The sequence below is a fragment of the Rhineura floridana genome, chromosome 2 (genome assembly GCF_030035675.1).
Source record: "Rhineura floridana isolate rRhiFlo1 chromosome 2, rRhiFlo1.hap2, whole genome shotgun sequence".
NCBI lineage: Eukaryota > Metazoa > Chordata > Lepidosauria > Squamata > Rhineuridae > Rhineura > Rhineura floridana.
The window spans coordinates 89,087,141-89,114,364 of NC_084481.1; the positions used below are offsets into that span (position 1 = coordinate 89,087,141).

The following is a 27,224-nucleotide window of genomic DNA, read 5'->3' on the forward strand; positions in this document are numbered from 1 at the left end:
CACTCTGGTTGATTATGCCAACTGCAATCCTGACTGACAATTCCATGTCAAAGCTCGCCTCCAAGGCCCTGCCAAAATCCATTAATCTCATGACGAGGTATCTTGTGTTCTGCTTGTTTGGCTGTCTCATCTCTTCCCTTGACCCCGATGTAACCTTCAATACTGTATACAACAGGGGTGGGTAGACTTCACTTTTGCCTGATCAACTTTATTCTTTTTAAAACCAGAATCTCCACTGATGCACAAGTGTGTGTGTGAAATTTGCAAAAGCAGATGCACAGTTAGGATCTCTTAACAGTAATCAGCCATAACTATTATGATGCTGCTGACCGCTTCACGCAGAACTGCCTGGCAGAATTAGGCCAAGGTAATCATTTTCTGAAAGAATCCCAGCAACAAGCAGTCACCAGGTCAGAAATGGGGAAACTATGGCAGTCCAGATGTTGTTGGATTTCATCTCCCATCAACCCCAGCCAGCATGGCCGATGGTCAGGATTGCCGGTAGTCATAACCCCAACCCCCTTGTTGAACTAGGTGGCCTGCAAACTGTTCAGTGGGACACAATCTCCCCACCCCCTTAGATATACAGATATACAGGATTGCCTTTCTTTTTTCTTTTTACTAGCCTCACTCCTGTGCTTTTAGCAGTGGAAATTTGCCTGGTATTTGCCGACACAGAAATTTGCCAGGTAAAGCTTTTCCTACCGCTTTAGAACTCTGTTTAAACTCCAGTATCTCTGTGAATGATTTTGCCCTTAAATCTACCACTAAAAGTGTGGTTGGCTTCTCATTAATACAAAGTCCTACTGCAATTCTTAACCCAAGTCTAAAAGAGAAAACAATCTAAATAAAAACCAACACCACCCTGTTACCATCTTTCAACAACTTTTGTTTATCGCCACCACATGGCACTGTCAACTAAGCTAGTTTCTGGCCCTATTCATAAGCACACTTTAGTATCATCAAAGTACGTGTTGCTTATCTGTGCCTGTAATTTAAGAGTGGTCCACCCACAGCCACAGATATGAGTAAGCAGAGCCCCTCCCTCCCCAGTTCACTCTTACCCTCAGACAACTGAGGCTGTAACTAAGAGATGAAGGGAATTTGGACTGCTGGATGCATGGGCCAAATCATAACATTCCAAGCTCTCACAAACGGGATGAGAAGGATACTCTGTTTCTGGACTGCCCTGTTGCCATCTGCGAGTGAAGAGGTCACATACATTTAAAAACACACACACAACAGCACCACAACAACCCTGCACATAGCAATGTAGATGTCAAGGAGAAGGGCTAGCCTAGGTTAAAAGCCAAACAGGACAATTTTCCTAAATAGTTGCCATGTTGAGGAAGTGTTGAACATGAAGGGAACTCTCATCTTTATGGTCCACCAGAACTAGGGTGGCCACTTACTAGCAAAAAGAGAGGACAAAAGATGACACAAATTTGCACAGAGTTTGCCTGTGCTGATTTACATGTGTAGATGAACATTTTGAAATAAATACTATAATTAAAGCAGAAATACAATACACCTCACCATATCAGGGATGACCATGACCAGGTGCCCTGTGTTGCCCACCCAGCCTGCTGGCCAGGTGCAGTTCACTGTTGATGGGCAACTTCAAGGCCTCTGCTGCTCTCCCTTTTTAGGGTTCTCTCTCTTTAAACTGTCCTCTACAAAGGAGGACACATGGCCAACCTAACCAGAATTAAACATTCCCACAGCCAAGCTGCCAAGTGAATGAGATGTCTTTGGATAATCGTTGCTCAAGACAGGAGGAAAAAGGCAGGCCAGAGCTTTCTGGACCTAGTCCTCACGTTCACTCCCCTCCCGCTGACTTGCTTTCTTTGAACATTCACTCACTCAGTTTCCTGAACGAATTCCCTCAAATAGCTTTCCCCAGCATGGCTGTGCTGGCTGGGGCTGACGGTAGTTGCCTTCCATAACATCTGGAGGGCACTAAGTTGGGGAAGGCTGAGTTTGAATACTAAAAGGCAGTTGAAAAAAGAAATGAAAGAAAGGCTTTTATCTGCCTCCTCCTCTTTAAGTTTCTATTATCTCAAGCTGCTACCAGAATGATGGAGGGGACCTCTGACACATTTAAACAAAGCTCCTGTCAAATGATCATCTTCTAACCACCCTTGAAAAAGAACAACATATTACAAAGAGCCCCGCATGGATACTTGAGGACCCCTAACTGTTTACCTCACTTTGTTTTTTTACCAACTCACCCTGATTGATGGTGGGTGGTGGTGGTGGTGCTTGGTAGGCTTGACCATCTGCTTTTGCTGCTCATTCACCTTCTCGCGAATTACAGCCAACTCCTTCCCGTTTTTCGAGAGCTTTACCCGCCCACTGCCACTCACCACACTGGTGGTACCATCCACGACGTTTTCTGCAATAGATCCTTCAGTATGTTCCTCATCTACACAGACAAAAAAGGGGTAATGAAGGAAAAGGGCTATTAGTTATGCCGGCCGCAGAATACGTATGCCCATGATGGACCAGAGAAAAGCATTCTCACAGATCTATTATGAAGAGTATCAGCTCCAGGTGCAACTACAGTTAAGGAGCATACCAACTATATCAGGATTCAAAAATCCCCATGCAGAGATGCCAAGGTGAGGGGGTATTTCTGTTTTGAGGAAACACCCCTCCCCCATGTGATTCAATCTTTAAATGCTTGGTTATGCAAATTGACAAAGTATTTAATAACACATTCATTTTAAATTAGAAGCCACACATGTCTGAACCACAGGAGAAAATTTGCCTAACCATGCAGGACTTCATGTCCCATTTGCACTATAAAGAGCAAGGAAAGTATCTAAAAAAGAAAGAAAGAAAAAAGGAAAAGCGAAGTGTCTTGGCCACTGAGCAGCCCACCATCCTTTGATTATCCATTTTCCTTCCTCCCTTTAACTAGCAGCTCAGATATCGTGGGCCAAGTTCATTCCTGACCTATCACCCGCAGGCTTTCATGAGGGTTCAAAGCAAAATCTGAGCTTAACAGGACCAACTGGGGCAAAGGGGGGGGATTAAGGGAACAGGTAATTACCCCCAAGGGCTCCAATAAAAAGGCCCATTTTGGAAAATAAGTAAAGAGAACCAAAAGAGGGAGAAAGCAACTAGACAAGAAAAGAAATCACGCCAAGGAAAGAATACAAAAAAATGCAACATAACAAAGCAAGCTCTGTATTGTTTATAAACAAGCTCATTATCTCAGTCATCATGTAACTGAAACTAAATATACACGGTTGTGTTGTTTTTTATAAAAACACACACACCACTAGACTTAGCTAACAAATGTACAGAAAGGAACCCATTCTCTCTGCAAGAGCTCTTCAATGCCAAGCTCCAACGCACAAAGGATAAGCTTAGCAAAGCTTAGCAAAGCCTTGCTTCAGCTCTTCCGCAAGATTATATTAAAGGCCTGGGAGAGGAGGTGGGCAGGTCATTATTCAAGTCAGGGCTGAGCTGAATCTATTCACCATTTTTAGGGGGTGGTGGAATTGGCAGTGTGGAAAACATGTCTTTCCTTTTTGGTAATTTTATCAACACTCCAAGCAAAAAATTCAATTATTTCATAAAGTTGACAAAATGTGCACTTTCAGTTGCCCTAGTGGTATCAAACAATCAAATCTGATTGGCTACTTCATTTTTCAGGAGCCATTTCCATTTCACTGAAGTTGCTATTTTTTAAGATACTAGTTTTGATCCAGAAAGGTCAAAACTAGTGAATATTTGGCCCAGAGCTTGGAATATTACTTTTAAAAAGTAATAAATTACAGTTACAATTACATGGCCCAAAAAGTAGTGATTACGGTTACAATTACAACTGCTCTGAAAGTAACGGCTTACTTTTTCTCAAAAGTAATCACTACAATTACATTTCGGTTACTTTAAAAAAATGCCTACAAGGTGCTGGCCTTGGCTGCTGCACATCTAAGTAGCCTAAAACAACATTAAAAATAAGCATACACATACAGAGGTAGTAGAATAATTCTTTTTATCCATAAGATAGCAATGGTGGTCTCTCCGCTGGTAAGGGAGGCGGGGAGGGAGGCAGAGGCCACGACTCAGATCTTTGCACGTCAAATCAAGTGCAACCCCCCCCACTGCCAGCAAGCATACTCTCTCTCACTTAACCACCTCCCGGACCCTGCCCTGCCACCAACTAAGGGACACTCACCCAAGCAAACATTTTCCCCTGAGGTGCAAAAAAGTTAAAATACTGCAAATGCAGCACAGTAGCCAGAGAGGGTGGTGGAGGCCACTTTGTGTGCCAAGTGCAAACACAGTATTCTCTCTCTCTTTCTCTCTCTGTGCCACCTTTCACTTCCACAGTTCTTTATCTCCATCCTGCTGCTGCCTCCTTCTCCTCCTTTATCACTGTTCTTGTCCTCCGGCTCCTTTTCCCCTCCACTCCATTCTTCACCACCACCATCCATTTTTTAAACAATTGTTTTCTCCACTCCACCCCCTCTCACTCTCTACATTGTCACTTGTCGCCTCCTCCCCGCCCACAGAGCATGAGGGAAGAGCGACGCTGCACAGAAGCCCAGTTTGAGGCACATGATTTTCATCCACAAATCAGAGGAGCAGAAGACTTCCCCTGCTCCCCCCCCAAGTAATGCCCAAAGGTAATTCTGGAAACGTTACAATTACTCCACAAAAGTAGTAAAATTACTCCTAGTTCTATTACAATCAAAATGTAAAGGAATTACCCACTCGTTCCTCAAAAAAGTAATAAATTACAAGTAATTTGTTGCTTGTAGCTAATTACTTCCGAGCTCTGATTTGGCCTAATCCTCATTTCAGTCATTTAACCTCAAGGATGTGAGGCCATGCAGCAATAATTGGCATCTAGGTCTGATTGTAACAGAAGTAAATTTAATTTAGACTTTTAGCTGTTTGAATGTTGCCAGCTGAAAACCAGACTTTTTTTACAGGCCATTTCTATGGTGAGGTTCAGTACAAATTTGTGCCAAAGCCTAACCTCATCTGGCTGGCATAGGAATTAGCATGTTAATGTCAAAAATTCATTGATAGCTGGTTTGTGTGAGGTGGCAAAGCCTCAGACCACATTTATTCCACTATTATTCCACTTTAAATAGTCATGGTTTCCACCAAAGGATCCTGGGAACAGCAGCTTGTTAAGGGTATTGAGAATTGTTAGGAGACAATTCCCCTCACAGAGCTACAATTCTTAGAGTTGTCAGTCCCTCTTCCCAGGCAACTCTGACAGTTGTAGCAATGTGAGGGGTTGTCTCCTAACAACTCTCAACACCCTTCACAAACTACACTTCCCAGGATCCTTAGGGGGAAGCCATGACTGTTCAAAGTGAAATAATTGTGGGGGGAAATGAATGGTGTGAGTGTGGCCCTAGACATCCTAACCCCCTTATGCAAATCTTCAATTGTCTTTCTGTCCCATATAGGGTTACCACGTCTCTGGGTTTTGGCTGGAGTCTCCGGGGTTTGGGGCCCCCCTTCGGCTCTCCAGCTGGCGCCCCTTAATCTCCAGACTCTCAGCTTTAATTTTAAAAAAAATTAAGTTTCTAGGTGGTCTGGTTCCCAAGATATACACCAAAATGTCAACCGCCCCCCCACGCAACTGTTAAATCTGTTTTACAGATGTTCAGACCAGCTCCTAGCTCTAACTACAACTCCCATCAGCCCAATCCAGTGGCCATGCTGGCTGGGGCTGATGGGAATTGTAGTGTATAAAAGTAACTTGTTCAAGCTCTGGCTCTAACCCCGCCCTTTCAGGATTGTAGCCAAAATGAAGCCAGGTTGTGACTTCTTGATCCAGGCATGCCTAAACTTAATTTTAACGTCAGAAAATGGAGGCTTTCAGATTTTGCAATTTGTGTAAGTAATATGGCTTAAAGGTTTTTTTCCCTCTTCTGTGCAAGAGTCAGACCCTGGGCTATGAAATATGAAAGTATTTAATCCAATACTCCATTAGGACTTACTTTTGAGTAGACATGGTTAGGATTATATGGGGTGTATTTTTACACCTCTCTGTGTGTGTGTGTCCTTTCCAACAACCCTGTGAGGTAGGGTTGGTGATTGGAAACCAAGGCAGCTCACAGTAAGAAATAAATCACTTTAAAAACCAATAACCATAAAACAAGTATAAACAGTTGCAAAACAGCTTAAAGTGGCATGATTCTGAATTTTGGGTTGAGTGAATGAAGTTTATTTATTTATTTTTATTTATTTATTATTTGATTTATATCCCACCCTTCCTCCCAGTAGGAGCTCAGGGCGGCAAACAAAAGCACTAAAAACACTTTAAAAATCATAAAAACAGACTTTAAAATATATTAAAACAAAACATCTTTAAAAACATTTTTAAAAGCTTTAAAAACATTTCTTTTAAAAGAAAAGGTTTAAAAACATATTAAAAAGCAATTCTAACACAGACACAGACTGGGATAAGGTCTCAACTTAAAAGGCTTGTTAAAAGAACAAGTTCCTTATCACTTTAGGGTACAGTTTTCCTTGGTTAAGTAAGCCCCATTGAATACATTGGGACTTGCTTCTGAGTAAACAAACATAGGATTGCAATATAAATATCTTTACAGGTTGTATAAATAATAAACATATTTGATAGTCATGCTTATATAAATATTCTGTTATACAGTGTCCCAATAAGTATCCGATTTCACACTATGGTTGTACAATACTTCCTTTACATTTTAAGTATGCCTTGGGGTAGTCATGGTTCTCCATTGTTTTCATCCTGAGGGGCAGATAGGCTGAGAAATGGTGAGTAGCCCATGGTCACCCACTACATTTTATAGCTCATTTCCATTTTGAAAAATTAATTAAAACAATTTACATGCAGGCAAAATTTATTAAGTGGATTCACACAATACATTTAAAGCACATCCAACCCGCATTTAAAGCGCATGACGTCCCCTAAAGAATCCTGGGAAGTGTCGTTTCCCCTTCACAGTTACAGTTCTCACAACTCTTAACAAACTGCAGTTCCCACGATTCTGTGGTGGGATTCATGTGCTTCAAATGGGTGTTGAATGTGCTTTAAATGAATGGTGTGGATCTGCCCTAGGTATGATGTGCATTCAAGAGTGAATTGAAAAGAACAATTTTAAAAGATACTTCTTACTCATACTCATTTCTCAGACCTCTTTCTGAAGTGAAGGGTCAGATCTGTAAAGAAGTTTGGAGCAGCCACATTAAAAGATAAGGGCAGGGCATTCCAGGCAGGGGGTTGCCAACCCTGCTTGGATATGGATGTCTTTGCAGAAGAACCCTAGTCAAGCTTTACCAACAGCACAATCCAAACTATATCTACTAGAAGTCAGTCTTGTTGAGTTCTATGGAGCTTAATCCCTTATTAGTAAGTGTGTTTAGAATTGCAGCCTTCAGGAGCATCCATCTTTACTCCCCAAAGCTCCCATTTAATATCTCCACAGCACCAAGCTCCTTTGTCCCTACAGTGACCTTCTGATGACTGGCCTGGCCTGAAGGCACTTAACCCTTCTTGCTGAAAGCAAGTAGGCTAGATTAAATGTTCGCTACCCAGGCTCCATCTTTTAGCTAAGACTTCTATCTTAATTTCCAGTCAGATTTTTTTAAATTGTATGCTCCAAGCAACTGTGATTGATCCTTAATGTATCATGCTTAATGATATCACTAGGGCCTGCCCCATGACATTGCTAGGGCCCACCCCATGACATCACTCGGGCCCGCCCCTCAAATCTCAGGCTTTGGGTTGCTTCTGACCTGGCAACCCTAGTCCCACATGACCACCCTGTATGATACAGATGTAACAGCAAAGGGTCTGTCAAGCAGTGCAGAGCTAGGCAGTCCTGTCCAGTTTTTCACAAATAGAATGAAAACATTGACATTGTCACATTTCCCCCAAGACTGGGCTGGGGCCAGAAGCTGCCATGCCAAGAATCAGAGCTGGCGCATGTGTTCTTCAGCCCAGAGTCCCTGCAGTCTGTTGCTGGAATTTGGAGATTGGCTTGAAGCTGACATGGCTCTTTTGATCAAATCATGTCTGAAGACCAGGCTACTCGTTTTGTTTGGTCTTTATACCTGGTCTATCCAATAACCTCATATGGCCCACCTATCCACTAATCAGAGGGGTCTCAAAGTGACACATTATTACCACCTTCTGGCCTAAAGAGTCCACTGAGCACACAAGACCTGGGTACTTCTCAAGCTACTTTCTCTTCCCACCTGAGACCATGACGCTCCTTGTTGAATATATATGTTTCCATTGCTGATGTTTTTATTGTTAAATCATTCTGGAGTGTTTTATGGGAAGCAATTCAAAAACAAATTAAACAAATTATTATTATTTATAAAATTTATATCCTGCCCTTCCTCCCAGTAGGAGCCCAGGGCAGCAAACAAAAGCACTAAAAACACTCTAAAACATCTTTTAAAAAAACAGATTTTAAAATATATTAAAACAAAAACGTATTTTTAAGAAAACTTTAAAAACTTATTAAAAAGCAATTCCAACACAGACTGGGATAAGGTCTCAACTTAAAAGGCTTGTTAAAGAAGCCTCTACCGCCTTAGTTGATGGCAGCCCTGCGTGCACAGCACGCACTGAAGCAGCAGACAGGAGAGAGGAAGGTGGAGCAAGAGAACGGGCAGGCGGCCTAGAAGCTCCCTCCCTGTGATCTGTGGCAGGAGAATGCTACTTCCCCACCCTAACAAGAGGCCCTACAGGGCCCCTGTGGACTGTGGAGCCCTGAGCCAGGGTCTGACCTGGCCGCCCTTTGCGGCCGGCCCTGTCTGGAGGGCCACAGGTTGCCCAACCCTATTGTAGATCTTGGCAGCAAGGCAAACAGTGATTTAATGGTCAATCCTGTATCACTTTTTTAAAAAACCACTGCTTGCCCTGCTACCTAGATCTGCATCAGGGTTGGGCAACCTGTGGCCTTCCAGATATAAATGGACTACAGCGCCATTATCCCTGACTATTGGTCATGCTGGATGGGGTTGATGGAAGGTGGAGTTCAATAAGATCCAGAAGGCTAGAAATCCCTAACCCTGATCTATAGGATCAAGTTACCATTTAACTTGCTCTATTGTGATCATCAATGGTAGATGATATTTTCCTACTAATACATGACATTGGCATTGGGGGTAGGGGGAGGAATCAGCTGATGACTGTTGCATGGTTGGTTTTCTGCTTAGGACTTTTTCAAGCATTGAGAACTTTGTAAAAGCTGGAGACCTGGATCTCAAGGCTGGTCCAAAAGCCTTTCAGGTAAGTGGTGCAATATTAGCCTCATTCCGCCACATCACCATGCATTATCTTCTAGTGTTGTCCGCTCTTTTCAGCCTAACTGTGAGAGGAGCGAAGGGATTGCTAAGCAGGAGAATGAACAGTATGTTCCGATGGGTGGTTGCTTAGCAAGCTCCTCTTATTGTCCTGGACTGCTGTTGGCACGGGGATGATCCAAATGGGCATCCAGTGGCCTCCTTTGGCTGTAACCTCCCCCAGGAAGTGCTTTCAAGAACTTCAAAAGCACACGGAAACGGCTGCTTGACAATCCCCCCTTCAGCACGAGCAACTTCAGCTTTAGCAGCATGCCCTACTTGCCCACTTCACTTGCTTTCCATCACTGAAGGTACATATTGGGGGCTGAACAATGCACTCATTCTTTCTGTCCTTCCCCTGAGCTGGTGTGATGCAGTCTCTCCATTCATTCAATTTATAGTCCAGAATACATGTTCCAGCCCAAAGTATTATGGCCTTGTTATGGCAGCATTCCCGCATCAACGTTTTTGAACTTCTGCTAGAATCCATGAGCAGAAAAAGTATTGTGTGCTTGCAGAGAGAAAGATCCTCCCCCCTCTTTTTGCAACTTCTGTTTTAGTCCAGTCCAGTGGGCACCTTTAAGCAAACAATCTTCCGGTGCCTCACAGTTGTTCTCAAATCTTGTCATATTAAGACACACACCCCATAAGCAAACAAATACACACATCCTTTTTGAGACTGCTCAGGCATCGCATAACTTCAAGTTAGATTGGTTCTACTCCTGGCAGGCAGGAAGTAGGAATCTCTCACTTTAAACATAGTTTAACTGAAGCTTAGTCCTGGAAACTAAACATAAGTAGAGCTTGCTGGATCAGGCCAGTGGCCTATCCAGTCTAGCATGCTGTTTTCACAGTGGCCAATCAGATGCCTGTGGGAAGCACACAAGCATAAATTATTTCAAACATCAGTGCTCAGCCCAGCTTGATTTCCACCAATGCCCTCTGGAGATGGATTCCCCATCACACGGCATGCTATGCTGTTCTGGAAAGTTCTGCAACTCTCATGAAGGCTTTTTGAGGGCTACAGTGAATAAGAGTGGGTTTACAGGTGAACGTACTTAATTTGCCCTTTCCGACATAACACATAAACTGAAACACAGCCATCCTTCTAAATTCACACTTCTCCAAATTTTGCAGTGCAATTCTCCAGTCAAGTAATGTGTACAAGACGCTATGTATTATGGTAAAGTGTGCACAATAATACATATATTAGTGGAAATAGTACACAAAAATGCATTGTGTAAGGGAAAACTGCTTTGCAAAAATGTGTATATTAGACAATATTGCATATAAAGATGAGTTTCTTAGGATAAATCTGCACTAAAATGCTGCTGTTTTCATGAAGACTTTTTTTTTTAATTGCAAACCGATGTGGAAATGTGCAGAAGTGAATTTAAGATTAGAAAAATGGGAAACTGAGAGACAGCAAAATTAAAAGGTTTGCCCATCCTTAGTAAGGAGTCACACTCACATTTCCCTGGATCCAAGCCAGCAGTGTTTTTCCCCAGTATGTATACAGTGTGTACATACACACACACGCACACACACACAAGCTGTGTCTGATCATGGATTTCCTAGTAATCAAGTGTGAAGTGGCCATAAATAAGCACAACTACCCCCACCCCTCATTCTGGAGATTAGAGCAAAAAAGAGAGAGAGATGGATTTCACGGCCAGAGGGTATGGCTTCCAATATCCATATCCAAATTACATACATTTGGTGTATCTCTAACCCATGATGAGAGAGGATGGCCAGCTCTTGGAATAAACACATTAAGAGCTATGTGCTTCCATGAAAACTAGGAACAGAGAGGTTCCCATGTCTTCAGCGATATAATTTGACCTCAAGAACCCACAATTGAATATTTTAGTATAGGTTTTGGGAAGGAGAGTATGCAGTATAGCCAGAAGTCTGACTTTCCCCTCAAGAAACTGAAGCCAGAGAGGAAAAAATGCCACATGCAATACATTTTTTTCAAGAAAGAAATGCACAGGCACAAAGCCAAAGAGCAGCTCCACCCTACCCTTAAGGGCGGTCTACATGTCCATCTTTGATTTTGTCTACATTACCTTCCCTGTCACACTGGCTTCAACTTAATATATTTAAATATTATTAGCTTTGAAACCACATCTCACTTTTCCAATGTCTATTTTCCAGACAGTGGTTCTGCCCAGAGCGTTACCTCCCCTCTTTTTCCTTCCCCCATTTCACTTTGCATTTTCTCAGGCTGCCTTTTTTTAAAAAAAAAAAAGTCACAAGCAACTATTTATCACTGATTCTCTGTCCCATATAGATTGGATCAAACTGGATTCTACCCACTTGCAGGACACTCCATTTATATCACTTGCATCAAGCCAAAGCAACAGTTACCGATGTTGGACTACTAAAAAAAGAAAGAAAATATCTATTTGCTGCTTCTGATAAAGTTAAGTAGACTATGTGTGTTCTGCACTTCCATTACTTATGCTGTCGAAATAACTTATATAAAATGATCTCTGGCCACTAGTGAAAAATTTGTTATCATGAGAATGTCACTTATTTAAAAAAAAAATAACAGCAAGTTCTTGTGTCTTTGACATTAGGTCAAAGACAGCCAGTGTGGTATAATGGTTAGAGTGTTGGACTGTGACCTGGGAGACCAGGGTTTGAATCCCCACTCAGCCATGAAGCTTACTGGGCGACCCTGGGCCAGTCACTCTCTCTCAGCCTAACCTATCTCACAGGATTGCTTTGAGGATAAACATGGGGGAGGAGGAGAACCATGTATACCACCTTGAGCTACTTAGAGGTAAAGGTGATATATAAATATAAGCAGTCAATAAATAAATTAATAATTAAAGACTTGGAAACATCTAGACAGCGTCTGGTGAAGATTCAGAGATTAGAGTGGAACTTCCATAATTTTAGGATGCTTGAAAAGGGGTTCATGATTTGCCCCATTTTGGCTCAACCTAACTTTTGCAAAGCTTTCCAACTTATGCAACCCATAATTCTGGCACATAGAAGACTCACTGTGCCAAAAGAATAATATAAAAATTAGCTAACAGCAGAGCCAGCCCTACCATTAGGCAGAATAAGGAAGCTGTCTCGGGTGGTGGATGCTCAGGAGTAGTGGCAATCTGTTGGAGGGCAGAGCCGTGCTACATGCCCTACAGTGCACCCCCTAAGCTAGCTGCCCCATTACTAGCACTGCAATAAGCTAAGATTCAACTGTCAGTGTGGTTGGCTTCTGCACATGGAATGGAGGGGGCACCATCTTGTCCTTTGCCTCAGGCAGCAAAAGGTCTTCAGCCAGCCCTGACTAGCATTAGCTTTGCCATGTAGGAATGGCTGTGAGCATTTGTTCTCAGTCTGGACTTGGCAATCAGAAGGTGAGTAGATGAAGTGCTTTGGGCAATTCGTAGCATTGACTGCCATCTTTAAACCACTGGCTGTAAGTTGTTCCTACAAGATTAGCCCACTAGAGCTTTTCAAGTCTCTTGTTGCTAAACTGGTTTGCTATTCATTCTATTCAGGTAACTCTCCAACACCCCATCATTTTGAAATATCATAATTAGCATCCAAATGAATTATTGTACCAAATTGTAATGGCTATTTTCAGCATTCTGCTACATTTTGAACCATGCTCTATAAAAGGACCTTTAGACCTGGTGTGGGGAACCTGTTGCCCTCCAGATGCTGTTGGACTGAATCTCCCATAATCACTGACTATTGGCCACGTTGCCTGGGCTGATGGGAGCTGGAGTCCAACAACATCAGAAGGGTCATGGGTTCCCCATCCCTGCTTTAGATCTTGCCACAGGCAGCAAATGGGTACAAGATCTTGCAGCAATGCCCCATTTAAACTCTGGAATTCTACTGTATGAGGCTTTATTCAGTTGTTAATCACAGCCAGACCTGCTAAAATCATGAGAGAATCCCAACATTTAAGATGCTCCAGACCCACATCCTGATCCTAGCAATTAAAAAATGTGACTTCAGGAGCATTCCTCAAGTCTGAGCTACTGGGCAAAGAATGAGCAACAATCACGATGCATCCTCCTCATCCGTCTGTCATATATCAGGAATCTTCAAACCTTTACCCTAAGTCAAGAGAAAGCTATTCAAAACATTCCCAAGGTTAAACAGAATGTGGAAAGATGAGAGAACCTCATGGGTTCCACAGTTATCACAGAGGTCATGCACATTACAAGGAAATGTAGAAAGAGCATGCAGGCCCACAGAATGGTCCAGGCCCACAGAATGGTCCAGGCCCACAAGGGAAGCATCACACATGAAAAGCAAGAAGTTGATAAAGTGGTGTCCAGTTGGGATTGTATCCAACAGAACAAAGTAAGCATCCCATCAGTACAAGGATTACTGCTAGCACTACAGGATTTTCCATCTCTCTGTGTGCCCCTAAATCTGCTCTAAAGGTTCTCCCAACCCTCCAGAGATTTGGGGAGGGTACAGGGCATGTACAGGGGTGGGGCAGGGCAGTCCCATTGTGCTAGCAGTAATCCTTGCACTGATGGGGCATGTTAGTTGAATACAATCCTTAGTATTTGTCACACTGATGCACAGTGGGTGGGCACACAGCCTCTTCTACCTGTTGCTCAAATTAACAATGGGTGGTAGAGGAAGGAGACTAAGGGTGCTCCAGAGTGTTGCTATTTTCAGATGGGATTCAATCATACTGGCAAATTCAGGTTGTGCAATTACAGTTGATTTGGAGGTCTTGCAGAACAAACCCGTTTCCCTAAAAGTTTGGATTTTTTGTGATAAGGAGAGCGATGGGGAAATGCACTGGAAAGTGGGGAATAACACTGGCTTTAATATAGTGTCATCTGACCTTCCTGCAAACAGATCAGGATGAATGCTCAAAGAACAGGTCATCTGGAAGTGCCCTCAGCTTGCTGGCCTTTCCACCTGCTCTGCTGCTCTTGATGTTGCAGTGGGGTTCTACAGGTAAGAATTCTCCTGGACCCCTTTGACTGTTGCTGGCTTCATTGCCTTGAGGACACAAAGAGCCTTGGATTAGGTTCATAACAAACCACTTAAAACTACTTACTATGTCAGTGTTTCTCAACCGGTGTGCCTCCAGATGTTGTTGGACCACAACTCCCATCAGCCTCAGCCAGCACTGCCAATGGTCAAGAAAGATGGGAATTGTGGTCCAACAACATCTGGAGGCACACCGGTTGAGAAACACTGTACTATGTCCTGCTTTATTCCTTTAACATCATCACAACTCTTCCCTCTGTCTCTTAGCTTCCTATCTCAACATTGCCCCAATTCCCTGAAAAATCATTTGTGGTTAATCTACAGATGATTTCCACACCTAGGCCCCATCCGCTCTACACATTTAAAGAAGTATTATACCACTTTAAACAGTCATGGCTTCCCTCAAGGAATCCTGGAAACTGTAGTTTGTTAAGGGTGTGGAGAGTTGTGAGGAGACGCCTGTTCCCCTCACAAAGCTACAATTCCCAAAGTTACCTGGAAAAAGGATTGATGGTTGAACCACTCTGAGAACTGTAGCTCTGTGAGGAGAATAGGGGTCTTCTAACAACTCTCAGCACCTTTTACACACTATGATTCTCAGGATTCTTTTGAAGAAGCCATGACTATTTAAAGTGGTACAGTACTGCTTTAAATGTATAGCGTAGATGGTGCCTGAGGAAAGCAGGCTTGTATTTCAGTTGGACAAAGACACTTTATCAGAGCTTACAGGAAAATATCTATCTGAGCAGCATCAGACACAAAAACCAAAATGCCTTGCAATTCATGTTCAAGAAAACCAGTGTAGCCCCACATAGCTTGTCCAAACCCGTCTTTAGTCATGGTAGAGAAGTTACCATCTCGTAGTCTCTATAAATGTGAATAAGGACCTTCCACACAGGATCAAAACTGAAGCATTTGGACCACTAAAAACAAAGTAAGTTACTAATACATCTTTCCTTTCTTTCATTCCTTCATTTTCCTTACTCAAAACATCAATGAAACCAGTAATGTGATACAGAGTGGAAAGAATGTTCTGTAACCATAATCATTTCCTTTTCGTGGTTTATTCAGAAAGAACAAAGTCACCCCAATAGTTTCCTCACTTTTTTTAAAAAAAGCTAGAACTCTTAATGAGTTCATCCAGTACGTGCACAGGACAAAGAATTTGGGCTTGGATAAAGAAAACAAGACATCCCAGTGCTTATGGCCAAGAGACAGCAGGACTATCACTACCAACAAAACCATGGAGTTATAAGAATAACCTTGCATCCATTACTTTTAGAGTTGACATATTTCAGTTCCACAAATCTGGGCAGGCTAATTTTCATAATATGCAAATCATTTGCTAATTATGCAAATTAAGCATATTAATGGTTGCATTGTCCAGTTGTTTTGTTTTGTACCTAGTAATTACCACCAAAAACTGGGGGAGAATGTGAGGAATTTTTTTTGTAACTTACATTTTCAGCCTTAAATACCTAGACTCTAGTTTCCAACACTTTGGAATATTTATTTATTTAGAGGATTGACATCCTGCCCTCAAGGCAGCTTACAAAAACAAAACAAATACACAATCAGTCAATTAAAAGCAATATTGTGACTGAGAGGTTGTCTAAGAAACAATTAGGAAATATGAAATGAACACTACAAACTGTAACACCCATAAAAATCAAGATTTCAATATTATCAGTTCAGTTAATAATTTTACCTAATTAGCTTCAAAGCAAGCAGTGCTGTCATAGAATCCTTTCCAACACCAGACTATACTCCTGCACAAGTTTGAAGTACCTGAAGATACCTAAGCTTATGCTGAGCAGTAAATTGAAGATCAGCAAGTAAACAGGAACGTTGTATTTTCTATTTAGAGCATTTAATATGCCACTAGAAAGAACAAAACCTTGGTGTGCAGCAGGGCTTGCCTGAACTTCAGAATATTTTGAGTATACAATGTATATGGAGGCCTTCCAAGAATAGTAGTAGTAGTAAACATATTTATATACGGCTTTTCAACAAAAAGTTCTCAAAATGGTTTACATAGCAAAATATATAATGCATGAACTTTGGCTGTATAAAAGAGGATAGCTACAAACCAAACTTTTTGATTCCAAATTTTTTTAAAAAGGAAATTTTCTCCAGTCCTTGCAAAAACAAGAATTGGGCTTTGACTATGTGAAGTAGTAATAAAGAAAATGGATAATCTGAATATGTACTGAGTGCATTCTACAGCATTAAATTCTAAGCTTGTCTCTATTAATTTGGCATTAGGAATAGGTGCTTTCAGCCACTGCCAGGGGGCAGACATGTAGCACCAAGAGCAAAATATGCCAAATAGTAAGCAAATAACTTTTCCCAAGCTGGTGAATGTGGGGTAGATTGTTCCATTCCTATTGGTCTTAAGGGGAGGAAAGGTTTCCCACAGCACTGAATATATATAGATTCTGTGTGTATGTGCAGAGTGGGGAGGAAATGAAGTAGAGTGATCTTTGGTGGGGAGATGCCTGCCAGTCATTCTGCAGAAGGATATGTATTAAAAATACTTTTTAGCCTTTTCTGAATTGCTGAACAGAGGCTTGGCCGGGAAACAGGATGAATGAGGCTGCATTCCAACACAGCTTTACTTGGGAGTAAGCACCAACTAACAGGATGAGGGCAGGGTTGAAAAATGCAAATGCTAATACCTCAGCCTTTTCTACAGAGAGGCTTGCTTTTATGGACTGCCTTCAAGTCGATCCCGACTTATGGCTACCCTATGAATAGGGTTTTCATGGTAAGTGGTATTCAGAGGGGGTTTACCATTGCCTCCCTCTGAGGCTAGGCCTCCCCAGCTGGCTAGGGCCTGCTCAGCTTGCCACAGCTGCACAAGCCAGCCCCTTCCTTGTCCACAACTGTCAGCTGGGGGCAACTGGGCTCCTTGGACTATGCAGCTTGCCCACGGCTGCACAGGTGGCAGGGCACGTAACCCCTGAGCCACTCACTGTGGGGGTGATCTTTAGCTGGCCCTTGACACCCAGGAGACATGAGCGGGGATTTGAACTCACAGACTCTGGACTCCCAGCCAGGCTCTCCTCCCCACTGTGCTATACCAGCTGTCGCTTGCTTTTATATCTTGTATTTGTTCAGGGAAAAGAGCATTTGGTAGATTCAAACCCCTTTATTCCATCCTCCATGATGGCAGGGAGACCCTCCCATTGCATTCACCACTTAAGACATATACCCTGAGACACAGAGGCAATTGAGATGAAGGCTGCTTCTCCTTGCTGACTTAACCAGAAAGTCTGTGGATAAGGGGTGGAGCTGCATGTGTTGATCAAGTGGGCATGTGCGACTTCCGGGAAGGGTGACTTAGCCTGTGCCTGCTTTTGGGACGGGCTCCCGCCGCAAAAGAAGCTTATTCAGATATAAATCAGTCAAAACTTTTTTTTTTTTTGACTGATGAAACTTCTCCCGGGCAGGGAGAAACGAAGAGATTAACCTCAAAGCCTATTTTTGTTGGGAGGACTAGATTTCATTGATTTATGAGACGAGGTCCAGCCGACAAGAAGGACGGATTTTCAACAAGCTCTATCTGATAAAGCGACACGTTCATCTTTTCTTTAGAGAGAGAACGGACTAACAGGCAAGCACCCTTCTTTCTATATTTTTTTACTTGACTTAAACTGTTGCAGTAAAAGGAGATTTGCCAGATTGATCGGCTTTGGACATCTTTTCGGTGAGCTATAACTCTTCTCTGCTATGCACTAATTAACAGCTTATCTCTGTTTTTGTTGCAAAAAGCTGTCCTGGATTTGCATTCTAAAGATATACACAGAAGAGAGATTTCTATTCCTGATTTCTATTCTGAAGAATATTATATTGTCTGAGACTACTCTCTTTTTGGTTTATTTTATTTTGACGAATCTGTTTCCTGACGACGCCATTAATTGTTTCGATCCTGGGAACTACATTCTGTTTTCCTAAGCATAGTGAGATAAGGCTGGCTGCTCTATTTATACTGTGATGTCATCAAGTTTGGAGTATTAACCCAATTGTTGCTGAAATAAGAAGTGGATCTCTTATATTTTTCTTTTAAAATGGCAATCAAGAAAGTGGCTGAGAATCTGAAAGTAACTAGGTTTCAGAAAATAATGGATGAGATTGAGATAACGAAACGAACCCTGCGACAGGGTTGTAAGGAGCTGAAAATTGAATTGTGCAAAATGATCCAGGAGTTTAAAGAAATAGGGGTCCCTGTGAGAGAGGAGACCCTGGAGCCTGGAACAAACGTGGAACAGGAAAAAGATTTGGAATTTATGGATTTTAGAAATAAAATCTACTGTTTGGAATTCAATGTTATCTCTGAAGAAATTAATGAAGATATTAGAGATAAAGTTATCAATGGCATGGACAATCTTCTGGACTGGAATGATGTGATGGAGCCTAATATAGAGAAAACCTATGGAATTAATTGCAGCCATGTGACAAGGGAAAAACTTTCAAGAGATGAGCCAGTACATTTTGTAAAAAAGAACAGAGATATGATTTTACTGCAGTATTCCAGCAACCTATTCAGAATGGATGGCAAGAAAATATTTGGGATAGAGGAAATTCCCATTAGACTCTTACTATATGACTATGGTTATGACAGCAAGATTATTACGGAATACTGATAATGGAAGATTGGACACTGAAATTACTGGAGTTAACAAGACTATTGAAGATGGAAGATGGAAGATGGAACTAATAGGGATAATAGAATAATGGCTATTGAAATTATTGAACCTAACAGATTCTGATGAGATGGATTAATCGAAATGTTTATTTTGACTATGGTTATGACAATAAGATTATTATAATTATTAATGAGATGGATTAATCGACATGCTTATCTGGAGAAAAATTGATAGATATATTTCTTAAAGAATTGAAACCTCTCTTTGACTTTTTGTGGAAAGAATAAAGTAATGTTTATGAGATTTGATGATTAAGTAAGATAACTACTGGAGGAAAGTGATTTTATAATATGATTTAAGAGACAGGATTGTTATACATTGTAGACCTATAACTGATGTGATCTGTGACAAATGGGAAGTTAATATTTCTATGGTTATGACAGCAGGATTATTACGGAATACTGATAATGGAAGATTGGACACTGAAATTACTGGACTTAACAAGACTATTGAAGATGGAAGATGGAAGATGGAACTAATAGGGATAATAGAATAATGGCTATTGAAATTATTGAACCTAACAGATTCTGATGAGATGGATTAATCGAAATGTTTATTTTGACTATGGTTATGACAATAAGATTATTATAATTATTAATGAGATGGATTAATCGATATGCTTTTCTGGAGAAAAATTGATAGATATATTTCTTAAAGAATTGAAACCTCTCTTTGACTTTTTGTGGAAAGAATAAAGTAATGTTTATGAGATTTGATGATTAAGTAAGATAACTACTGGAGGAAAGTGATTTTATAATATGATTTAAGAGACAGGATTGTTATACATTGTAGACCTATAACTGATTTGATCTGTGACAAATGGGAAGTCAATATTTTACTTTTTATTTTTTTTTTTGTCTAACTATTTTTGATTTTGTTTTTTGTCTTTGAATGTTTTATGGTTTTGTTTTGTATGTTTTATGAAAATCTGAATAAAAATTATTGTAAAAAAAAAAAAAAAAAAAAGATCAAGTGGGCATGTGCAATTTTCTAAACTGATAGATTCGACATACGCTGCAGGCAGGTAGACTAAAATTCTTGATTTTCCCAGGACAGCTGTAGTGTCCCTTATTGGAAAAATTGAAGGCGGGAACAGGCTTATTTCTCACAAAATGGGCAGAAAACTGCCTCCACATTTTGCCTTGTATCCCTGGATCCACAAGGGCTAGAGACTTGCTTTTTTTTAATGAAAGCTGGGAATCCCACCTAATGGGCTAAGTGGGCACCGGGTAGCATGGCTAGAATCTGGGTAAAGCCCAGCTAACTGGGCAATATGGCAACCCTAATTACTTTCCAAGTTTGAGGGACTGGGATATCCCTAAAGGGCACAGGCAGCTGCTATCAGAAGCAAAAGCTCCTCCTGTCGCCCTCCCACCACTCCCCCCCCCGCTTGCTATTTTGTGTGCGTTCCTTGTGAGCAGCTGTTTCATGCGTCCTGCTGGTGATGGATAAGGGCCAACGGGACATCATCTATTTTTCAAGGCACTGCTTCCTTCACCTTCTGGACTTCAGACTGCATACTGAATTTCCACATTGTACTTTCACCCCTTCCTTTTATGTCACATTTGCTCAGCTTTATTTTAGTCTTGGGTGTTCTCATTTAGATCCCCCCCATGTTTCACAATATGGCAAAACAACAGGCTGTGCAGTCCACAGTGTGAGAATGCACAGCTCTCCTGTTGCCACTACTTCCTATAATTTATAAGTGCTAACTTGAAGGAAAACTGTTTAAAATCAATTTTCAGTAATATCTCACTCCACATAGACTGAGCAAAATATACCTTCAATATAGGCTCCCTTCCCGGTGCCTGCCTCCACCCCTCCTCTGGTGGACTTGGGCGAGCAGGCCCCCGCCTGCCTTTCAGCTGGCCTGGACTAGCCACCCTACCGTCTCTTCCTCCTCCACTCCATCCTCCTCTCCTTTCGCTCTGTCCGGCTTCAAGGCCTCCCCGTCTGAGGAGGAGTCCCCGTGCAGCGCCCCACTGCTGCCCCCACTGGCACCCCCACATGAGAGGAGCCCTGCGCTTCGGCCGTCCCTCCTTGCAGCGCCCCGCTGCCACCCAAGAGAGAGGAGCCTGGACAGTCGGCCATTCGATGTTACTTGACGCCGCTGCCTGAGATTGGGCCGCCGGGAAGAACTAGGGTGGTGGCTGATGGAGACTGGTGGAAGCTAAGTTGAAGCTTCTTTAATTCTCTTTCTACTTTTGCAGTACTGACTGGATGTGTAATGTGGCCTTCTATTATATGTTATATTATATTTATAGTGTGGTATTAATTCTTGTATTGTTGTAATATTTGCTATTTTTTATTATTATTATGGTTGTATTATTTTGTTTGAAATTGTTTTGCAACTGTTTGCTCGTTATGTTATTTCAATTATTGTGTTTTTTCTTGTTGTAAGTTGCTTTGAGTTCTACTGTTGAAAAAAAGCGACTAACAAATGCCAGTAATAAATAATAATAAATACATATTCAGCCACCTGCTAATGCATGAGTAAGTATAGAAAGCAAATCCTTCCTGTGGCTAATGCCCTCAAGCTGGAACTAAGGCTTAAGGCAAATTTATTTATTTATTACATTTATATCCCACTTTGCCTCCAAGGAGCTGAATGTGGCTTACAAGGTTCTTCCCCTCCTGATTTTATCCTCACAACAACTTTGTGAGGTAGATTAGGCTAAGAGATATAGTGACTGGCCCAAGATCACCCAGTGAGCTTCATGGTCAAGCGAGGATTTGAATCCTGGTCTTCTAGGTCCCACTACACCATACTGGCTCTTAATGAGGCCGCCACTTAAAAAAGGAATCCTGTCTGTCGTCCTCTATAATATTTAGAAATACTCAACACATTACAATGGGTTATGGGCCAGAAGGAAACATGGGGCTGTTTTAGGTGTTTGCCATAATGTCTAGATTTAGCCTCGGTTTAGACTGAGAACTATCACCAACTGAGCTATCTACTGACAGATGCTAAGAAGGACAGTCTTGCCTTAGAGTGGATCTAACTTCAGCTCACATTTCCAGTTATTCCATCCATTTAAATTTACTTATATCCCACCTTTTCTCTGAAGAGCTCAAGGTGTTATACAAGGTTCTCCCCCTCCCCATTTTATCCTGGTCAGTGATGATGGGAGCCGTGGTCCAGCAACAAAAGACAAGGGATAATGAAAAGGAAGACAATGGAGGCAGGGAAAGAGACACCTAGGATGCATCCTTCTGCAAATTCACTATGAAAGGCTGGCACATCACACCCAGCACCACCAGGTCCATTTGGTTTCCACTCCTTCAACTAAGCCAGGAAATATATTGCCCTCCATTATAATGTTTTAGAAAGAGCAAGAATGTAAAACGGTTTTATAATCCACTGCACATTAAAAACTGCTAGGTAAAGGATGAATGATTCCTCATTTCAGGCCATGTGAACTTCAACCTGAAACATCTGGAAATTCTTTACAGATACCTATCTTTGAGATAGGAAGTGATGCATCCCTATGGGCCTCATCAACAGAATTTAAAGACTCATTTAATTCCCTCCGAGACCCTCACAAGACAATCTTCCCTATCCCTAAGTCTAAAGATAAATCATATCAGCTGAGCAAGAACAAACTGTTTAACAGCAAAATTGCTGAATAAAGCTGGCTGCTCTGCTCTAGGCAGTAGAAGCAAAAGTTGATGTACAAGCGCCTGCAGCTACTATATAAAATTTCATAGCTCCTAAAAATAAATCTATGCTCTAACACACTCAGCAGCTACTATTGCCCTCAGTTAATAAAAACGCTGTATTGTGTTACAGCTACTACTAGTCTGGTTCAATTGTACTCCTGGGTTTATAGCTGCTTTATTTCCATCTTGTAGACAGGTCAATTATTTTTCTTTTCTGGTAGAAAACTCCACCCAAGGCAGGAATGAAAAGCTCAAACTGTGATCATTTGTGTGCCTTAAACCAGGCATTAAAAGCAAGTCCTTCTCCCCATCTAAGCTCCAAAATAGATCCTAAATAAACTGGCAGTGTATGCTCCAAGTTAGTAATACCTTTAACACACTGACTAGCTCCCTAGAGAGAAAGTACCCAGTACTAAAGGTCTTTTAATGAAAGATAGTGAATAAAAGCAATCCTACTCCCCTCCCCATAACAGCATCTGATTTTGCCAAAATTATACAAAAGGAAATTCAAGTTTTTGGATTAAAAAAAAAATAACTTAGGTAGGACAACCAGGAAAGCCCCTTGTCCAAGACCTTGGAAAACCCTTGCCAATTAGAGAGGACAGTACTGGGTCAGATGGACCATTGGTCCAACACAGCATAAGGCAGTTTAAATGCTGTCTTATTCCTCCCATCCACCTACAAACCCGCTTCTCCTGTCAACAGACTGAGGCTGTGGAATAAATGCTGGCCACAGCTTTCAAAGGGATTGACAAAATTGCTCTAGTGCATTCTTCTCTTGTGACTACGGCAAGATCTCTAGCAATCTGCAGAAGAGAGGACAGGGACACAATAAAGCATGGATGGGACCCCTCCCCATGTTGCTGGACTCCAAATCCCATCAGCCACAGCCAGAATGGCCAGTGGTCAAATATAATGGGACTTGGATTTAGGGATGGAAGGATCTGTCAGTTTCACTTTTCTGTTTCTAATTTTTCCAATCTTGAATTCAGTTCTGCAGCAATGAGCTAATGTTTTTAAAAAATCCTCAAGAAAATTCTTTAGAACTTTAATGTGATTTTTTCCTAATCCAGCAACATCTGAAGGGCCATAGGTTCTCAATCTCTGCAGCCCTTCCCTCCCCCAAGTCTTCTCCAATGACCAGAGCAGGGTTTCTCTTCCTCCTTCCCTTTCCTGTGCAGAAGCATTCATGAGTAGCGTGACACTGTGAGGTGAGGCGGTGGTGGTGGTGTGCAAGGTGCTCGGTGGCAGCAGTGGCTGCCACAGCAATGGCAGTGCATGAGGTACCCAGTGGCGAGCAAGGGAGAGAGGGGCGGAGGCGAGTGAGGTGTCTGGTGGCAGCAGCTGTACCGGCTAGGCCTGGCCCTCGGTCAGTTGGCCCGTAGGTGGGAGTGCTAGCAACTTGTGGGGGCAGAACCCCATGTTTGTGTATATACATATTTACTCTTCATTCACACAAGGACCATAAAGCTTGGAAAGGACAGCAAATGTTGGCCTGAAGATCAATCCTTAACCTTTGAGAAAGGAAAAATAAATACAGAACCACGGAGATAAGGCAAGATGTTATACAGTGTTTTTTTTTTAAGAATAGCGTTGCCCACCTATTTGTTATTACTCTGTTAAGAAAATTGAAAGCAGCCCTACTGGATCAGGCCAAAGCTTCATCTAGTCCAGTAACCAAGTGCATATGGGAAGCCCACAAGCAGGACCCGAGTGCAACAGCATTACACTACACTTTGAATACCAGGTGCTCGGAATCATGAGGTCATAGCACCTCTGCGTGTAAAGACAGGATACTATGGATCCTTCAGGTCTTACCCACTTCAAGGATCCAGGCTATCAAATATACAGAACAAAGGAAGCAGTCTTCTATCCGGAGATTGTTTTGCCATCTAGCCTTGTATTGCCTCATCTGACTGGCACTGGCTCTCTAGGGTCTCAGCATCACTTGCTACTTGATCCTTGTAACTGGAGACTGGACATGGGACCTTCCTTCGTGAAAAGCACATCGTCTATCCACCAAACTATGTAGCAGGAAAAAAGTGGGAAGATTTGAGTTATCCTCAGAACTATATTCCAAGGGCAACATTTGTACTTTCCCACATAACGCGGGCCTCACAAAGATATGTCCTCCCAGCTCTTTCCAAAAGCTTTTCCACATTTTGCACAATCGTGTCAGTGCTCACGTAGGGAATCCCCACCAGCTTGGCAGCAACAACAGGGAGGGGATGTGAAATGAAATAATTCTGTTTCTCATGAATAAATCTGTGTGTGAGTTCATTAACAAAACAAAAAACTAATTCAAAGCGGAATGCTGACGAGGCCCACTTGATGCCTTGGACAGAATGATGTAATCTGGGGATAGTCTCTGCATGTAAGGAGTTGCTACCTCCAATCAAGCTCTTGTGACAAGGGCAAATATTGCTCTGTCCAGACACATTTACCCAGGAGGCTGTCAAGCTGGGTGGCATATCTAATGTTCCAAGAAGTTTTCCAGTCTATTGTCAGGGCAATTTCCAAGAGACACCATCAAGGTTGACAGGCCTAAAAATCTATCATGCTCCAGCCTGAACCCTTATAAAAGAGAAGAAAGAAAGAAAAGAGCTGTGTCAGGATAAGGACAACACACAAGACACAAGGAGAGGCATGTCAGCAGCCCTTGTGCAGGGAGCAGAGAGGTTGCAACACAGCCTGAATGATGCTTAGCAACTAGGATTTTAATACTGAGTCGACTGGACTTGGTTAAAATAGGGCATATGATATAGAGAAAAAATGGGTGGGTATGACTGGTGGATGTTGTGCAGCACATTCTTATGCTAAATGAGGCATGCAATAACCCCTACAAACAATAGGCCTGGATAAATGTAACTCTACATAGGATTGGGCTATTAAAGTTACCAGGTAGCAGAGTTTAATAAAGCTATACAAAACCAGTTAAATACGTTCTCTATACTTCAAAGGGGATACTTTTCCCCCCTTGAAAGCCCATTTTAAATAGTTACTAAAACATCTGCTTCCTCTGCAGTTTTTCCCTGGCCTGCAGGGATTGATCTCGCGTAGGTTAAATATCTCAATTGGTTGTCTTTTCTATTTGCCGATTATGGAATTTATTTATTTATTTGTTTCATTAGATTTATATCCCGCCCTTTCTCCCAGTAGGAGCCCAGGGCAGCAATTTATGTAAATAAATACCTTTTCATGTACTTCAGATTAGGAATATCTTTGCCCTACCTACCTACCTATTTGCTATAACAGAAGTCTAACACAGATAATCAAATTCTTACAGAAGGATTTCTGAAGCTGGAAATGCTCCAAAGGGATCCATCAAAACAGTATTTCTGGACTGGTATTCACTATATCATGCAGAACGTGAAATAGAGATTAAGTTCTAGGCAGGGCCGTCTCCAAAGGGCGGTCAGGTGAGGCCCTGGCTGAGGGCCCCATGGTCCACAGGGGCCCCTGATGGACCCCACGTTATGGTGGGGGAGTAGCACTTCCCTTCCGCAGCAGGCTCCCTGCCGCGGATCGCAGGGAGGGAGCTGCCCGCCTGTTCTCCGGCCTGCCTGTTCGCTCTCCCCCACTCCCACTCGCTCACTCTCTGCCTCCACCCGCTCTCTCTCCCTCTCTCCCCCGCTCTCTCGCCCTCTCTCCCCCGCTCCCTCACCCTCCTCCCACCCCCACGCTCATTCACCTGCCATCCCACCCACACCCTTGCTCGCCCTCCTCCCACCCCCTTGCCCTCCCCCACCTGCTCGCTCACCCTCTCCCCCCACTCACTCGCCCACCATCCTGCCCCCTGCCTGCTCACTCACCCGCCCAACCTCCTGCTCCTCCACCCGCCTGGTAGGTAGGTGGGGCGTGCGTGTGTGTGGGTGGGTGCCAGGGCCCAGGGCAGGCTGGTGCCCAAGGTTCCCAGCATGCCTGGGGCCAGCCCTGGTTCTAGGTCTTATCTACACATTACACTTTCTCCTTTGGGGGAAGGCGAAGGTTATTATTTTAATAATCAATAATTAAAATTAACAAATTGATAGGACTAAATGGTATCTGCTTAAGAATTCTTTAAGAACTCAAATGTGAAATTGCTAATTTAACAAAGATCATATAACCTGCTCCTAAAAATCAGCCTCCATACCAGAGATCTAGAAAATAACCAATGTTAACATTGATGTTTAAGAAGGCATAGCAGGGGTGGGGGAGGAATCCAGGAAATCACAGGCCAGCTAGTTAAGTGTCTGTTCCAGATGGAAAGAATTATTACAGGTTAAATTAGCAAACATATAGAAGAACAGGTCTTGCTAAAGAAGCATGGCTTCTGCAAAAGTATATCCTGATTCATAAGCCTTTTACAGTTTTTTTAAGAGTTCAAAGCATACGGAGAGTTGTATCCAACACTGCCATTCTGCTCATGCAATAGACTTCTGCTTGTGCAACAGAATTTCCCATTCTCGCCTCTCCTTTGTAGCCCCCCTGTGTACAGATTGGCTGTAGAGGATTAGGGAACCCACTGGAGCAGTTTTGGGGGAGTAACAGGGGAAAGAGAGGAAAAGGAAATCCTGT

The 27,224-nt window shown here is 42.4% G+C and overlaps 1 protein-coding gene across 2 annotated transcripts in view; it reads right to left on the minus strand.

Annotated features, from left to right (window-relative positions):
- Window positions 1–27,224, minus strand: part of IGFBP2 (insulin like growth factor binding protein 2) — a 96,065-nt gene that overhangs the window by 10,616 nt on the left and 58,225 nt on the right. Inside the window, exon 2 of one of the 2 annotated variants that reach the window (XM_061609227.1) lies at window positions 2,367–2,425. In XM_061609227.1, the coding sequence (XP_061465211.1) occupies window positions 2,367–2,425 (59 nt within the window). Of the gene's footprint in view, window positions 1–2,231; window positions 2,426–27,224 lie in introns of both variants that reach the window. The other variant, XM_061609226.1, reaches the window with a different exon arrangement.